Raw genomic sequence first — 17,462 nt, forward strand, 5'->3', positions numbered from 1 at the left:
TTTTATGAGAGAAAACTCTCATAAAAGGTTGATCATTTTATATACTTGATGTGCAACTGTGCTTCTTGTTATTGCTGAGAGGTCTTTTCTTCTGTACATGAATAAATTAGTCTTGTGGTTCATTTGGAAATAAGATATTTCATTTTATACATGGAAAATATTTTCTCTTCCTAAGTGAAATAAAGAGGTACATTAAACCATATAAAAGCCAGTTTCCATATGCATTAGATGAATATGATTGCTCCTTACCCATGAGTGGTTGAAAAGTCGTTAATATTATTATATCTACATAATACAAGGAAAAATGGAATGAGAGTTACCCAACCTTTGATCACCTGGACTTTCTAAGCCATTCCCAATTGCAGAACAAAACCAAGCTTTAAACTTGCTTGGTGGAGAGTGAAGGGAGAAATTTAACTTCTGGAAAAGCTTTCTACAGTCTCTGACTGACAGGCTCTATTATGGGCAGTACCAAAGTTGTGGGTTAGAGAGCGCATCTGTGAGGAGGAGCACCATGTAGATCGGGAGATTTGGATTTGTAGCAAAATCACTCATTTTTCTCTTTTCTTTGTTTCTTGATTATGGTAGAACATTAGGAAAAAATTCTGGTTGTGCAAAAAATTAATTATGCAAATGTCAATGATACATTAAAATGCATTGAAATGTCACTTTAAAAGAAGTTATGCTTATAGAAACTAAATGTTAACGCAATTTTGCTTGAGGTTTTAGCATTTAATAACATGAATACCACATGAATAATTAACAGCCTCACTCGGAGTTTCTATATGCTTAACTTAGACTTTTTCTTTTAGTTAAGGAAATGGAAAAACTTTGAAAACGACCATTGGGTCTTGACTTTTAAAACAGTGTAATTAGATCCTGAATTTGGTCCCTACCAGAAGAGCATATAGATAATCACTATTCTAGGAAAAATGACAATTGGTACACTCAAATAAATGATCAATAGATTCAACTTGCATTAAATAGATAAAATAAAATGTGTATTAGAACTTACATTGATAGTTTTTATGAAATTCTATTTTAGTTAAAAATGTTATTTTCTCTTCTTTAGGAAGTTTGCAGATTAGGTATAAGCTAGACAGACACCAAGAACCTGATGTTTTTAACTTTGGTGTTAAAAGCTTGGCTGATGGGCAGCTTCATCAGGTGAAGATTAACAGAGAAGCAGCAGTGGTCTCCGTAGAGGTAAGGGCATAAATTCAGCAACTGCCACAGGAATCAGAACTGTGGCACTCAGAGTATAAGACCTAAAGCAAAAATTTGATAATAAATCCTAATAAAAGAGATATACATTCAGTATTGTCTTGCTAGGACAGAAAATGTAGTCAAGGTGTTTTGTTTAACAATGTTTGTTTAGCAAGAGAGTGTCAAAGTTATTATTAATATTTGACCATTTAAAATACCACGCTGTCCTCATTGGTATTGGTAGGGAAATGCTGTCTAGCTTATCTTAGTGATAATTCCCAATGGATTACAAAAGAACAAATGTTACGGAAATTTAAATACAAGGGAATAAAGTGGGAATACATTAAAAAAAACATCAGAGCACTTAAATTATGCATTGTCACTGGCTTTTGAGGAATAACCTTTATATATTGAATCTGTATGAATAATACATTTTTCTGCTCATGCTACAAATTTCCTTTTGAAATAAGTAAAAGCTTTAAAGTTTAAAATAACTTATTGCATTTCTTTGTGGATTGTACCAATAATGGATACTTAAACCATGAAGAAAATAGAGGGGAAAGGATAGACAATGAGGTGGAATGGAATTTGAGGTATTATAAAAAATATTTATAAAACAGTTTTCTCCTTTAACCTTTATGATAGCAAGAACATATCTTTATCATTTTTCTTGGTCTGTCTTTGATTTCCATCTCCTTATCATCTGTTTGCTTCTCTTGGAACATTTACTAGGTTAACAAGAATGCAAGGAAACAAGTCATCCTATCGTCAGGGACAGAATTCAATGCTGTCAAATCCCTTACATTGGGGGCAATTTTAGGTAAGTGGCAGAAAGAGTGTATCTTCCCTTGACATGGATGGGAAGTATTAGGTTGCAAACACAGGAACCATTCATCATGCTAAAAGAAGCTTCTTGTCATACTCATGATTTCCCAATGAGTGACAATCAAGGTGGAAGCTATCCTCTTGTCTGAGTGCACATATAATCCTGAGTAAGTGCTGCTTGCAAGATGAGCAAGGGTGGTCCTTGAAAAATGCCTCCACACTGACCCTCTTACTTGGTAATCACTCATAATGAAATGAAACTTGGCATTTTTCTAACAATTCAGGAAGGAGGAAATCAAAGTACATGTCTATTATATATTAATCAGGAGTCAAATGCAGAAGTTATTTAATGATAAAACTAGATTCTCATCATTAAAGATAAAAAGAGACTTTATTTTCTTTAAGCAAATGAATAGGCTTTGGGTTATGGCCCAAGACCTGCTTTGCCTGTGGGCTGAAGTGAGATATGTTCATTGCTCTGAGCCACTCTTACGTAGTCATGGCCTAAATAGTGCACATTCTTTATGTCTGCAAGTTATTCTCCATAAAAGCACCAAAGTAAAAACATACTTTACTATTTAGGCATCAAATTCTTTATGCTTTTATTTTTCACCATGTCATCAGGAATTAAATTGGAATAAAAATTTGAAAGGTGTTTCTTTTTGATAATATATAAACTATGCATTTTATTGATATTTAAATGCTATTTGGGAGAAATTGTCTTGAGGCGTGTTTATTATTCCTGTTCTGGTACTTGGCTCTCATCTGGCTCTGTTTAGCCCTAAATAATCAATGGAGTCTTTATTACCCCTTCATCCATGTATACACTGATTCTTTTGGTCATTTCCTCTATCCCATATATATCACCACCAACTTGAGAATGTTAGAGAAGGCACATGAATGGGTGTTCAAAGGGAAGCACAGTAACTGTTAAAATGATCACATCTTTCAAACAGATGATAAGCAATAAAATTAAGACTTCTTATTTTTCAGACAGAGGAATGTTACAAATCCTAGTGTTCTTGGAGTACTCTCATGAATGGTAAAAACAAATGTGTAATGTTTAGATGGTGCAGCCTAACATAAAACTCTAAACTGATCATCTGCTATTTAAGATGTAGATGAAGCCGTTAAAGAGGGTATGTGAATTCTTTGCTGTAAGAATATAGTTTTAGTGAAGTACAGTGAATAACAACTTCAAGCTGAAGTGGTGGTTCTGTATTATAATCATACCTTAAAGGTGGATAAAGAATCTGGGCTTGACTATGTATTGACAGGGAGACAGCTTGTACTGAAGATTCCTTCACATGATTCACTGTTCTAGTTCCACTCTCCATATGTGGAGCAGTGATGGAACAGTTAACACAGAAATAAAAATGTGAACATTTCCCATAGAGTGTTGGAAGATGTTTATAGCCATCACAACTCATTCTAAAGCAGAGTATCCTAGTCTCTAATAAACTGGCTGTGTGACATTAGATGTGTTTCATAGGCATTTCGTAATACTATAGATTTTTAAATTTTATTTAAAATGATGGCATAGTATAGAAAACCACAAAGAATTAGAAAAAACAAGTAAAGGAAAAAAACTGCTCTCCAACTTTCACCCATGAGAATAACAGTGTGCCTTTGGATAGAGAAGGTTATGAGATTCCTAAAAGTTCACAGACCAAGTTGAGTTTTAGAGAACAGTAGATGGAGCCCATCCTTGGCTGTCAGTTGAACTACATTATAATTGTTTTTAACATCTAAGTGGAGAAGAATTTGCTCCCTTTTGTGTCTGACATTGAGCTCTAATCTCTGCCCTGATTGGTAGTTTCTATCCTCGGTTGAGCAGCGTGAGTAGTTGATCATCTCAGGGGTGTGCAAACCTCAGAGCTGTGCTTCCGTGGAGTGTGTATGGTCTGTGAGTGAAGTGATGGTTCTCTCTGCCACCAGCAAGCTGATCTCTCCTTTGTTGCTGGAACAGATGTCTGTGCATACTCTTTTCCAAGCCCTGAGAAATGATGTGGTCAATAAAACAACACAGATGCACACACAACTTCCTGTCCTTAATGACTCCAGCATCTGACAGGAGAGATAAGGCATATTCAGAAATGTCTGTGACACAAGGTAAAAAGTCACAATCAGAAAGTGTGAAATTGACAAAGGACTATTTTTAAAGACAATTTAGCTTCATATATATTATCTGTAAAGAAATATGCAATAGATAATAGAAATTGAAATAAGAGGTAAACTTCATTATATGAAAGGGATCATATTAACAAAAAAGCAGAATAAATTTTATTATATAAATTTTTATTGTCCTACAAGTTAATATATAGAGGATAATAGTATGGTATTGAATATATTAATATTTTTATTCAGGAATGGTGTATTCAAAAGCATCTCTCTCAGACTATAAAAATTAAAGTTAAAATTCAGCAATGAAGTTTATAGCCTGAAGCAATTTAGTCTAATAAAATTATAAATATTCATTTCATCTGTACCTAGAGGTATGCATCTTGATCAAAGGCTAATAAAATTTTTCATGTTTTACATAACTTTAAGATAGTTTCTGTTCTAATTCCATTGCTACTTTTAGATCAGTTGTACAAAAAAACTACGGTTTTCTTCAGATTTGGAAAGTATAGCTGAAATTCCTTTGATTCACTTATAGTAAAATTGACCAGATTGGATAAGAAAGAAGCCATCAATTTTCCAAAGAGAATTGCCCCCAACTAGGGCAAGTTAACCAATACTCTTTGTTGTTAGCTATTTTGACTCATCTAGTTATCCATTTATTCAAAAATTTTTGGTGCTCCCTAATACTTCATTGGACAATTCAAATGCCTAGCAGCAAAACACACACTGTACCTACCTTCAGAGCACTTGTAATATAATAGGGAATATAAACAATAAAATATTGTTTACGACTAATCAATAACTGTCAATAGTTACTCAAATGTGCTTTGGAAAAACGGTTTAGCATTGTCTTCTAATGAACATACTCTTGTTATCAATAATCTCTAGTGGTCCTATTAGTGATGACCAAAAAGGTTAAGTTTTCCCATTATTTATTATAAGATAAATTCAGTATAATCTTACCTTCATTATAAATCTTAAGATTTCTAATTTTCTTTCTAGACTTGACTCCAATAAGTCCTATAGTCTTAAAGTATGAGAGCTTTAATATGTAACCCAGTAAGATACCTAAGTTTTAGTTCTCTAAAGACTTTTGTATAATTGGTATCCTATTGATTTTGGTTTTTGTACATTAGAATGATTTTTAAACCCAAAATATCAAAACAAAACAAAAATTTGTTTTAAAGTGTGCACACTACAGATGTGTCTGTCTCCTCCTAGGGGAAAATACAATGGGTTGTATATAGTTCAAATCAATATAGTCATGAGACAAACCTTAGTAGGCCAATTTTCTGTGTGAGGAAAGAAAGTCTACTGAAGGATTGTATGTTCAAATGGAGATCCATATATGAGAACTGGGTAAGAAATAATTTTGTAGAAATTACCTACTGAGGTTTGCATGGAGAGACTAGAGTTTTAATGCTGAAAACTCCATTGACTTATGTGACATATGGTAATCTATTCTATGCTCAGCCTAAGAATTTATCACATTTAGAAAGAAATTTCAGAGCAAAAAGACACAAAAAGTTTATAAAAATTTTAAGAATACATATATAGATGCAAAAATCTTCAGCAAAATATTAGCAAATCTAATCCAATAATATATAAAAATTATTGTACACCATGACCAAGTAGGATTCATCTCAGGAATTTAAGGTTGGTTCAACATATAAAAATGAATCAATGTAATATACATATTAATTGAATCAAAGCAAAAACCAGATGATTGTCTCAATAAACAAAAAAAGCATTTGAAAAAATTCAACACATTTTCATAATAAAAACATGGAAGAAACTAGGAATAGAAGGGAACTTCCTCATATGAAAAAAAAGGCATCTAGAAAAACTCACAACTAACATCACACTTAATGTTGAAAAAATGAAAGTCTTCCCACCTAAAATCAGGAATGAGATGAGGATGTTTGCGCTTACCACTTCTATTCAAGATTGTCGTGCAGATTTGCACCAGGGCTATTAAGCAAGAAAAAGAGTAAAAGTTATCCAAATTAAAAAAGCAGAAGTAAAGTTATCTCTATTTGTAGAGGATGTGATTTTGTAAGAAATCCATGAAAAAAGTTGTTAGAGCTAATAAACAGGTTTGACAAGGACATAAAATCAATATACAAAAATGTATTCCTATACACTAGCAATTAACAATACAAAAATGAAATGAAGAATGAAATTTCATTTATAATAGCATCAAAAAGAATAAAATGCTTAAGAAAAACTTTAGCAAAACATGTACACTAAAAACTACAAAACATTGTTGGAGAGCATTATGGATGACTTACATAACTGGAAATACGTTCGTGTTCATGGATTAAAAGACTTAATATTGCTAAAATGGTAATACTCCCCAAGTTGATCTACAACTTCAACAATAATTCCTATCAAAATTCAAATAGTATTTTTTCTAGAAACTGACAAGTTGATCCAAAAGTTTATGTGGAAATGCAAGAAGCTCTAAATAGCCAAAACAATTGGGAAAAGAAGAATGAAGTTAGAGGTGACACTCTTCTTAATTTCAAAATTTAGTATAAAGTCACAGTAATCAAGACTGTGTTATATTGGCCTAAGGATAGAAATAATAATAAATGGAATAGATTTGAGAGTCAAGAAATAAAACTGTATATTTATGGTCAATTAATTTTTGACATTGATGCCAAATTCTTTCAATGAAGAAAGAATAGTCTTTTCAACAAATGGTGCTGGGGCCAAATGGATATCTATAGGTTAAAAAGTGATGCTGAACCTCTGCCTAACACCATGTATAAAAATGAACTCAAAATGTTGATAAACCTAAAGGTAGGAGCTAAAATTATAAAATTCTTAAAGCAAAACAGAGATGTAAGACTTTGTGACTTTGGATTAAACAACAGTTTCTTAGATAGTTTCTCAAAAGCCTTGCATTAAATAATGGTTTCTTAAAAGCACAAGCAACAGAAAGAAAAAGATAAATTGGGTCTCATTAAAATTAAAAATTTTTGCAATTCAAAGGAGAGCAAAGCAGAGCCCAGGGTGCAGTTTCAAGCCTGTGGATCCTGGGAAAGCTTGGCCTTAAAAGAACTTGGGGCCACCAAAAGGAAGGTCAACACTGCTCAGCAAGACTGTGCCCATCCTTGCTGACCCTCCCATACCTGATGCGGGACTAGATCATCATTATCATCAGGCTACATCTCTTCTACCATGGCTATAGAGAGAGTGACTGTGAGAGACCTCTTTCTACACTTTGGGGTTAGACGGACTTCCTACAGGTCCACAGAGGTAGAGAATCTGCACTGTCCACATTGTCAAGACCTATATATCATAAGATCAGCAGCCATGGAACCCCAATAAGCAAATCAATCAATAAATAAATAATTAATGCCACCCCGAAGGGAATCTAGAAGCCAAGGTGGGTATGGGGAGGAGGAAGAAAAAAAAAATTTCCTACATCAAATTAGAGCTGTTGAAAAAGACAGAAAACAACTAGGATGAAACTTGGCACTCAAGGATATTTGAATAAACACACACACAAACACACACACTCTGGGAATTAAAATAAATATAATATTTTTAAATTTCACTGAGTGATCTAAAGGAGAGAATCACCACTGATTATCCTTAAATAGTAGCCTAGAATATTATGTAGATGAAATGTCTCAAACTACAGAGCAAAAAGATTGAGATAGAAATTAGGAGAGAAAATAAGAGATATTTGGAAGTTTGATCTAGGAAACAAACCTAACATGAATAATTGGAGATCCAGAAGAAGAATTAGAAATAAAGACAATAATCGTATATTTTTTAAAAAGCAGTTTCTCTAAGCTAAAAGAAAACTTGAGTTGCAGATTCAAAGAACTCATCAATTCTGGGAAAATTCCTGAATTGCAAAAATGACAGAGAAAAATCTTCCAGACTTTATAGACAACAGTTACTACAATGAAAAAATAATGATTTTGGCATTAGCATCCAACTTCTCATTTGTAACAATGGAATGAAAAATGATGGCACAACAACATCATTATATTGCTAAGAAGAATGGGTGCAACTCAAGCATGTAATACATAATTTATCTGACAAGTATTAAAAAAGATTTTAGATAACAAAGAAGGATTGAGATTTAATATTAACCATGCATCCTATCTGAGGAAAATACTAAAATATTTCTCTAGTCAAAAAATAAATCATAACCATAACCTCAGGATGGAAAATATAAAGGGAATAGGAAACTGTGAGCACTAAACCTTTCAATATATATTCACATCCATACATGCATGCATACACAGTGAGAGTTACACCTGCATGATTAATGATAGGCTATTTGGGTACCTATAAATCCATCTACACATGTTCACACCCACAAATTCACATATATGAATAAATATTAAGTACAGATTCTTGAAATACAGGAAAATATAATGCAATATAATGTGCTACCAACATTTTTTTTCTACAGTAATAGCACAATCTACAGAAATGAAGCTAGGTTGTCTTTAAGAAATAAATTCTAGAAAATTAGTCTAATTTATTAAGATGAATGCTTGCCCTAGATTGGACCTCTTACCCCAACCTGGTAGCACTCCTGTCAGACTTTGACCAGGAAAGCAAGTGTTGTCTAGTCCGTCTTTTTGCGCAATACCAAAACCTTTTAATTAACCTGTAGTGTTTTGTTTGGGTTTTGTTTGTTTGTTTTTTCAGTATTTTAGCCTTGCAGCAGTCTTATGTTACTATTGCAGTGTTTTCCCATTTTTATCTCCTCTTAACAGTCTCTCAAGTATAAAGCAAGGATGCCTTTCTTTAAGAAATACATATTGTCCGAATGCAAAATAAAAAAAGAAAGTGATCTTTAAAGAACTCTTTTAATTCACAATAATCATTTAGTTGAGTTGTCCTAAGCTAATTTTACTTCAATATACTTGAGAATCTACCTGAAATTCCTCATGCAAAAAGCTTTTTGATGCTCCATATAATCAACCTGACCAAGATAGCAGCTGTGTGTTTCAGAGATGTTTGTTACAATTATAACAATGTAAACATGCCCCTAATTTTAGTTGTTCATAGAGGCCTTTAAAATCACTGAACAGAATTTTGAAAGCCTAAGTGGCTCCCAGCATATTTGCAAAAATTCTCAAAGTTAGACTTTTCTTGAAGATACAGCTCTTTTCCAAGGAAGGAATAAAGATAGAAAAGATTTGGCTTTCAAGAATGACATACTGAAATAGTGAGATAAAGTTTAATAGGAAAAAAGATGATACCAAAGTAGATTCAAATATCACCCATGAGTTTGTAGGGGAGACAGAACTTTACCTCTCCTTTCTTAAAGTCTGTGGCTGGGCCTCAGAATTATACTGACATAAGTCAGATCAACAGGAGAAAAGCATATAGGTTTTTATGTATACATGGGAGCCCCCATAGGAAAATGAAGACCCTAAAAGCAGATAGGCCCATGTGTTTATATACTAGGTTGAACGAAGAGTAGTATTTGTGAAAAAGTATCTAAAATGTATGGGGAAACTAAAGGAAAATAAGAGTTATTTTAACAAGGTTTGTATGTATGGATTTCTCTCACTGGACTCCCCACTTCTGGTGATAAGAATGTTTCTTTCCTCCTGGTGCAGGGAGAACAGTTTTTTCATGGGAGTTTTATCTCCTGCTTTCAGGAAGAAAAGGGGGCTCAGAGTGTCCTTCTTGCACCTGCTGTTTTTCAAGTGCCTTTAGGTCAAAATAACCTTTATGTCAAAATGGTATATATTTTGAAGTTATTCTGATATCCTTCAGGTAGAAGCCTTAGGGTATGCTGCCATCTTATGCCACTGGGTTTTATTAAATGTCAAAGTAACTAAAGACATCCTCATTGTCACTAAAGGTAGCAGCCAAATCTGGAAGTACATTTTTAGTTTGAGCCAATGCAAGTAATCTTTTATGACTAGGTGGGTTTTCTGTACTCCTCAGGCCACACCTTGAAAGTATCACAGCTGAAAAACTATTTCAACACCTCAACCGACCACAGAAGGTTGGTAATGGGACTAAGTTTATTCTGTGATTATAAAACACATGTATGCATCCTGTGTAACAGACACTAAGCTAAGTACAGGAGACAAGATAAAACAGATTGCCACCAGGAGCTTTCCATCTGTTCTGTGAGAGAGACCTTCTGTAATTGATGTACCAGGTGAGGCTGGCTGGCAGTGTGGTTACACACCCTGGCTTCAGAGTTTAAATGCCTCTGTCCGAAAGCCCACTCTAGTTGTTTACTAGCCGTGTAAATGTGTAATGGCAAGCCGTTAAATCCTCCTTAAATCCTCAGTCTTTATTCTTGTATTAAGAAGAGGCTTTTAGTGGCATCTAGCATGTATGTATTGGATAATACATATCCAACCAAAACTACTGTTATTTACATTATCAGGAAATGGAGACAAAAGAGCAGTGCCCCTCAAAAACTTAAACTCAGAGGAAATAAAGATTGTTCTTTAAGAGTTTAAATATAACTTCACGACAGATTGGATCAGAGGTAAGAGTCTCAAGGTGAATTTAAAAACTGGCTATTGCCCCAACCAAAAAACACATAGAATATATACTTATATTCTATGGAAGGTACATGCATTCATTAAAGTAGAAAGAATAGAATGACCTCCTTTACCTATCCCTTAATGTGAACAATTACGAACATGTCTAAAAGGGGTTAACATAATAAAAGGGGCAATAACCTGCTGAGAAACTACCACCCGCCTGAATCTGGATCCCTCCACACACTTGAGTGATCTTAGTTCACTAAACTCTAATTTAACATAGGAATAAAAGCACTCATGGTGTTATGCTGTGAAAATTACATAATAACGTCTCTGAATCCCTTAGCACAAAGCCCAGCCTATGGAAGCCATTTGGTATATTTTTGTTAGCTGTATATGGATATTAGAAAAAGGAGAGTCAACCAGCCCCTCTACACACAGGGAAGGGGAGGTTTGACAGCAGATGCCCTGTCCTCCTATTGAGGTGGTTTTTCCTGCCGGTTACATGGACACTTCCCTGACTGACACATTTAAACATCTGATGTATACAGCTGACTGCCCTTGGTCAGATGTCGAGTCCACTGAGCAAGTGCACTGAGGGACATAATTAATCATTACGAAATGAATGAATTGACGTTCTTCTCTCCTGTGTAATCGCTGCTCTTTTTAGGTTAACTTGGGGTGAGGCCAGTGTCTAGGATGGGGTGGGGTGGGGCAAGCTTTGATTTATGGAAAGGAAGCACAGACCACCCTTGTGAAGGGGTGGAGAGGGAGTGGCTGTTGAGCACCCAGGAGGCACCCGGGTAGAGGACAGGCCCTCTCTGTGGAAATTAGAACTGCAATAGGGATCTCAGAGCTCCGCTGTCCCCCAACCCAGGAGACAGTTCACTATGACCACCTTGATTAATGACCACGAAACCTGTTAAAACATTTTAATGATCATTTTAAAAGTAAAGTGGCAGGAGATTTCATTCGTTTGTCCCCCATCAGTGCAGCTAGGGAGGCTGCAGTTAACTCCTGGGTAGTTAGTCTCTCAGGTCAATAACCAAGGTCGCAGGTGTGGCTCTGTCGGGTCTTTCCTAAGGAAAGAAGGACAAAAGTTTCAGAGGGAGATTCAGTTCTTCGCTGCCGTGCAGATGCGGCTATTCCTGCGTCCCAGCTCTTCGTCCCTACGCGCTAACAGTATGTCCTTGTGCCCGCAGAGCCCCGTGGCGCTGACCCGGACACGCAGCAAGCCGGCGCGCGCGGCTTCTCCGGCTGCCTCTCAGCCGTGCGCTTTGGCCCCGCCACCCCGCTGAAGGCGGCGCTGCGCCCTGGAGGTCCAGCTCCGGTCACTGTCCGCGGATATGTAGCCCCGTCGCGCTGCGCCCAGGCGGCGGGGCCTGGAGCCCCAGCGCGGGAGGCGACCCGCCCATTCGCAGGTGGCGCAGGTGCGTGACCCTCTGCCCGCAGTCTTCCATCAGGTCTCCGTCCTGGAAGTTGCCAAAAGTCCTCGGCTGGTTCACCTTCCCCTTCTTTGGTCTCTCCATTCTCTGTTCTTCGTTTCACATTTGTTTCTACCGATGCAGTTGTCTGCTTTTATTTCTAGTATTTGTGAATTTCTCAAAAGTCCGCCTTTCCACTCGCCTCTGTCGTTCTGCATTTTTCTACTGTAGGTCGTTCTGGATCAACAGATGAGGGAGAGCCCTTCGTCAATGCGGACAGAAGTGGCTCCGCGGTCCTCGGAGGTAACAGGGCCGCGAATGATCTGGTCTTTGGTGTTATCACTGTTAGCATAATCCAAGAAAAATATGAGACTCAATGATCGCGACGTCAATGGCAGGCCATACACATTTGCTGACAATCTTGATGTATTTCTACTGAATTCAATATCTCTGGAGAAGGAACTGATGGTTCCACTGAAACACTTTTTAAAGAACTGTTGCCAAACTATAATGAGAAGGTCTTTTATTTGAAAATAACCATTAATATAGTAATACTTCTCAGTATATATAAATATATATGTATATGAATATACATATATACACACAAACATATATCTATATACGTTTATATATGTATATATGTTCATATGTGTGTGTATATATATGTACATACATATATATATATATATATATAAATGCAATATATATCATTTTTTCGCTTCAAGGTAGCCATGGACCTCTCGATCCATCAGCCCAAAACATTTTCAAATAATATTAAAAATAAAACATATTAGGAGAAGCACTTAAACTATGTAAATTGGCATTTTCCTAAACATAAAGATAAAAAACTGTTTTTGGTGTTAATCCTAATTTAGGAGGCTACATGTGGAGAGAGAGAGAGAGAGAGAGAGAGAGAGAGAGAGGAGAATTGCATCTTAAATATCTTCCAATATATTCTCTGAAATCAAATTTATCTAGGTCTGAGTCCAAAAATGAATGTTCAAATCCCCCCTATCATTCAAAGACATTTTAATATGTTTAATTAGATTATTAAAATGTGAGTCAGATGCAAACTCTCCTTGGTGAAGAGGAAGTAAACTGCTCTCCATTCCACTGCTGCCACAATAACTTGTAATTACTCATAGAGCTAGGGTACTGACTGGGTGTCCATTGTTCAAGGAGCTGCACACCTGCTCAGATTGGATCTATTTATTCACCAGCATTCTATTCCGACACAAATTTTCTCTAGACAATTAGGAAATATTCAGACATTTTAAAAGGCTGACTAAATCTATGTAAGAATGTTAACATTTCCATTCCTATCTCAACTACTTTATTTCTGTAGTGAGTGAGGCATTTGACCTCAATTTTAAAACTAGAAGAAACAAAACATAAATGTTATTTATAGTGTATATTTGAGAAGAATACTTTTGTGTTAAAATTTAAAAGAAATCTTATTCCTAAATTAATATGTTTTTAATGAGATTTTGCTATAAAGCTAATTTAAAATAAATCACCTTAATGTGATTAATATTTTCCAAGAAAGAGTTCAGAAATTTGCAAAATATCATAATTGCCCTTTCATTAGAGAGAACGAAGATAATAATAGTCAACTGGGTGATAGAACTGTATTGCTTTAGAGCTTTATTGCTTTTGACTAAATATCATTGGCAAGATATCCAAAGTAAATAAGTTGCACCAGTGTTATTCCCCTAGGAAATCCTACTGGCTCCTGATAGAGGAAGGAAGAACCACACCACAGAAGGTCTCAGGGACATAACAGCTCAGTTTACCAGGCCCGTATAGTCTGCATTTTGCATTATTTTGTACTCTTGCAAACAAAGGAAATGGTATAAGAAAAGAGAATTAACCTAAACAACATTCAAACCAGGTAAACCAGAAATCACAAAGGGTTTCTTTTATATATAATATATATATATTAGTTTTTCAATTACAGTTGACATATAATATGTTAATTTCAGGTGTACAACAGTGATTAGATATTTATATAATCACTACGAAGTGATCACCTCGATAAATCTAGTACCTATCTGACACCATACACAGTTATTAGAGTATTGTTGACTATATTCCCTATGCTATACTTTACATCCCCATGACTATTTTGTAACTACCAACTTGTACTTCTTAATCCCTTCCGCTTTTTCACCGCTCTTCCCAACACCCTTCCATCTGGCAACCATCAGTTTGTTCTCCCTATTTATGAGTTTGTTTCTGGCAAGGGATCCATAATGTAGATGGATAGATGGATGGATAGAGAAAGAGACAGATGTGTAGACAGTCAGGCAGACATGAGTTTGTCAAAAACACATTTACACAGGAGTTGCTGTTGGGAAAGTTCCAGAATGTGTCAGATCCATTATTTAAATTATCTCAATCTCTTCAGATAGTGAATGAAGTTTGAAGTTATTTAGGACCCACCACTCACAAAACAATCACACATGTGAAATCCTGGCTATTTTGGTATAATGCTGACAGTAATTGTTTAACTAAGTTGCCTGATAGTTGTAATTCAGTTACTGATTCCTAACAGTAAAACTAGACGTGATATAGCTCTTTAAAGCAAAGTTCTATAACTAAAAATGATTAAAGCAATTCTATTGTTTGTGCCAATTGAGATGCAAAATATATTGCAAGTAATGATTATTCTATTTATGAATATTTAAGAATATTCACAACCTCATGAATATACTACCTCATCTTATCTAAGGGGGACTCTGGGCTCCTGACGGCACATGCTCAGGAATTCCTGTGACCAATTAATTACATGCAATCAAGCTTTGAGTTTGTCGGATTTCACTACACTTGCTTATGTCTGTCCCAGAGTATAATGAAGAACTCGTTTACAGTACAAATTTGATTCACATAACTAGATGCGTTTTCTAACATTTGCTAATTGGAAATATTAATTCCTATGTGAATAATCTTAAAAGTATATTTACTAGTGAATGCTTCTTTATATATATCTATATATATCTAGATAGATAGATAGATAGATAGATGATAGATAGATAGATAGATAGATAGATAGATAGATAGATAGATAGATAGATGATAGATATAGATAGATAGACTGAACATTCATTCTTCACTAATATGATAGCTTGAGTAAACATTTCTCAGCCTAGCTTAACAGTCTCAACCCCGGCAATGCTTTAAAATAATCTGAGAGACATTTAAAACAATATTGATGTCCAGACCTCACACCCAAAGATTCTGAGTTATTGTCATGCAGCCAAGGTTGAGAACCACTGGCAATGCTAATATTTTTAATACTTAAAACATTTCCAACAAGAGATTTCAAACAATCTCTTTCCATCTAACTGAATGTTATCAATACTATGGTATAGTAGTTATCTATTGCTGCATGATAAATTATCACCCACTAAACAGCTTAACCTAACTCACATTTATTATCTTACATTTCTGTGGGTCAGGAGTTTGGGCACAGCTCAGTGGGGTCCTGTGTCAGGGACTAATGAAGCTGCAATCGAGGTGTCAGCCAGGGCTGGGATCTCATCTGTAGGTTCCACTGGGGAAAGAGTCACTTCCCGCCTTGCATGTTTGGTGGCAGAATGCAGTCTCTTGCAGCTGTAAGACTGAGAGCATCTGGATTTTTGCTGGCCACTGGCCAGAGCCTGCCCTTAGCATATAAAAGCTGCCTCAGTTCCTGCCATGTGGGATTTCTCAGCATGGCTGCTTGCCACCGTGCAGCTAGCAGGAAGAGAGGTGCCACTATCTTATGTATGTAACATTATCACAAAGTCAGGGGCAGGTAATTAGGAACAGCCCATCACCTTTGTCCCTTTTTATTGATGAAGCAAGTCACAGGCCTCACTTACAAGGAAAGGAGGAGACTGCACAAAGGCATGAACCCTCGAGGCAAAGATCACTTAAGACTCCATTGGCCTAGTAGAGATAGATGATATATATATACATCACAATACTGTAGGTCAGCAACACATCGCATCAAAATTAAATCAAATTGTCATTAAAATACTTATACATAATCATTTAATTACTGCATGACAGGCCTATACATTCAATACTCTTAAAATAATTTGCTTGCTTATTAGCATGACAATAACCTGCTTGCTCATTAGCATGACCTGTAGGCATGACCTAAGATGCTGTACTGTGTCTCTGAATTTAAGTGTGACTACACTAAGTGAAATCCAATCGTGATCTGTCTAGGATAAAGGCATAAAACTGCTGTATCTAAAGGTCGTATGGACTTAGAAGTAAACTTTGTAATACCCTTGGTTTCAAATTTTCTGATGTTATATAGATGTCCCTCAACTTATGATGAGATTACATCCCAATAAACCCATTATAAATTATAAATATCATCAGTCAAAAATGCATTTAATACACCTTGCCTACTGAACAGCATAGCCAGTCTCTGCTGAATGCGTAGCACTTTCTCACCATCATAAACTCAGAAAACCTCAAGCCAAGTCACTGTAAGTTCGAGATCATCTATATGTATGATATGAATGATGCTAGGATAGGTTCTAGTTAGACTGACATTTACAGTTTATATTCTGACTGTGTTTTTCCTTTCTCTTCTCTCACTAGGTGTGATAGCAGTTGTGATATTTATCTTGCTCTGTACCACTGCCATAGCAATACGTATTTATCAACAGGGATGGGTGTACCAAAAAAATGAGTCAAATATTCAAAAAAATGGAGACAATGCTGAGACTGCTCTGAAAAGTGAACTCAACATGCAAAGTACAGTCTATGAAAGCCAGAAAGAGTATTTCTTCTGATCAGCAGTAGTTTTACTTAATTCTATAATTATGTGACTTTCTTGTTAAGCAATTGGCTCCATGAAACCCCCATCTTGTCTTCTTGGGACAAGCGGTGGTGTGCAGAACCCTCAATTTGCTCACACCCAGTCCTGGGAGGCTTTGCTCAGTACCCTTTCATGATCTATTTACGTAGCGGTAACTTAGGTGTACTCATTAATCACTGTTTGGCAGTTTCTGATGATTCTGACCTGATCTTCTAAAACTGAAATGTATTTGCATAATGACTTTGGATTTTAAGTGAGAACAAGAATTTGAGCTGCAGCCCTACTCTCTTAAAAATGTGACACAGAAATTTATAAAAGACTAAGTTTGACTCTAATGTTTCATTTTGTGGAAACCTATGTTATGCTTCATTTATCAATGCCCTGCTGACATAGGTATACCAGGAGTGCTTCTCAGATGGCCTTCAGGTGGGTTTCCATATTCCTGTGAACCAGAGCCCAGTGACCAAAAATGCATTAGAAACCTGGGGAAAAAAATCTCACATTTTTTGGCTGATTGTTTTATTACTTATCTCTTTTAAATCAGTTTGGATATATGTTAGCAATGAAATGAGT

General features: G+C 35.7%; 1 protein-coding gene across 1 annotated transcript in view; it reads left to right on the forward strand.

Moving 5' to 3' along the window:
• Positions 1–16,863, forward strand: part of LOC105304696 (contactin-associated protein-like 3) — a 196,805-nt gene extending 179,942 nt beyond the window's left edge. The window contains exons 19-23 of the mRNA XM_023522576.1: positions 1,073–1,206; positions 1,939–2,026; positions 11,849–12,067; positions 12,302–12,373; positions 16,670–16,863. Of these exons, the coding sequence (XP_023378344.1) occupies positions 1,073–1,206; positions 1,939–2,026; positions 11,849–12,067; positions 12,302–12,373; positions 16,670–16,863 (707 nt within the window). The remainder of the gene's footprint in view (positions 1–1,072; positions 1,207–1,938; positions 2,027–11,848; positions 12,068–12,301; positions 12,374–16,669) is intronic.
• Positions 16,864–17,462: the final 599 nt, after the last annotated feature.

This window comes from Pteropus vampyrus, unplaced genomic scaffold (assembly GCF_000151845.1).
Source record: "Pteropus vampyrus isolate Shadow unplaced genomic scaffold, Pvam_2.0 Scaffold349, whole genome shotgun sequence".
NCBI classification, from domain to species: domain Eukaryota; kingdom Metazoa; phylum Chordata; class Mammalia; order Chiroptera; family Pteropodidae; genus Pteropus; species Pteropus vampyrus.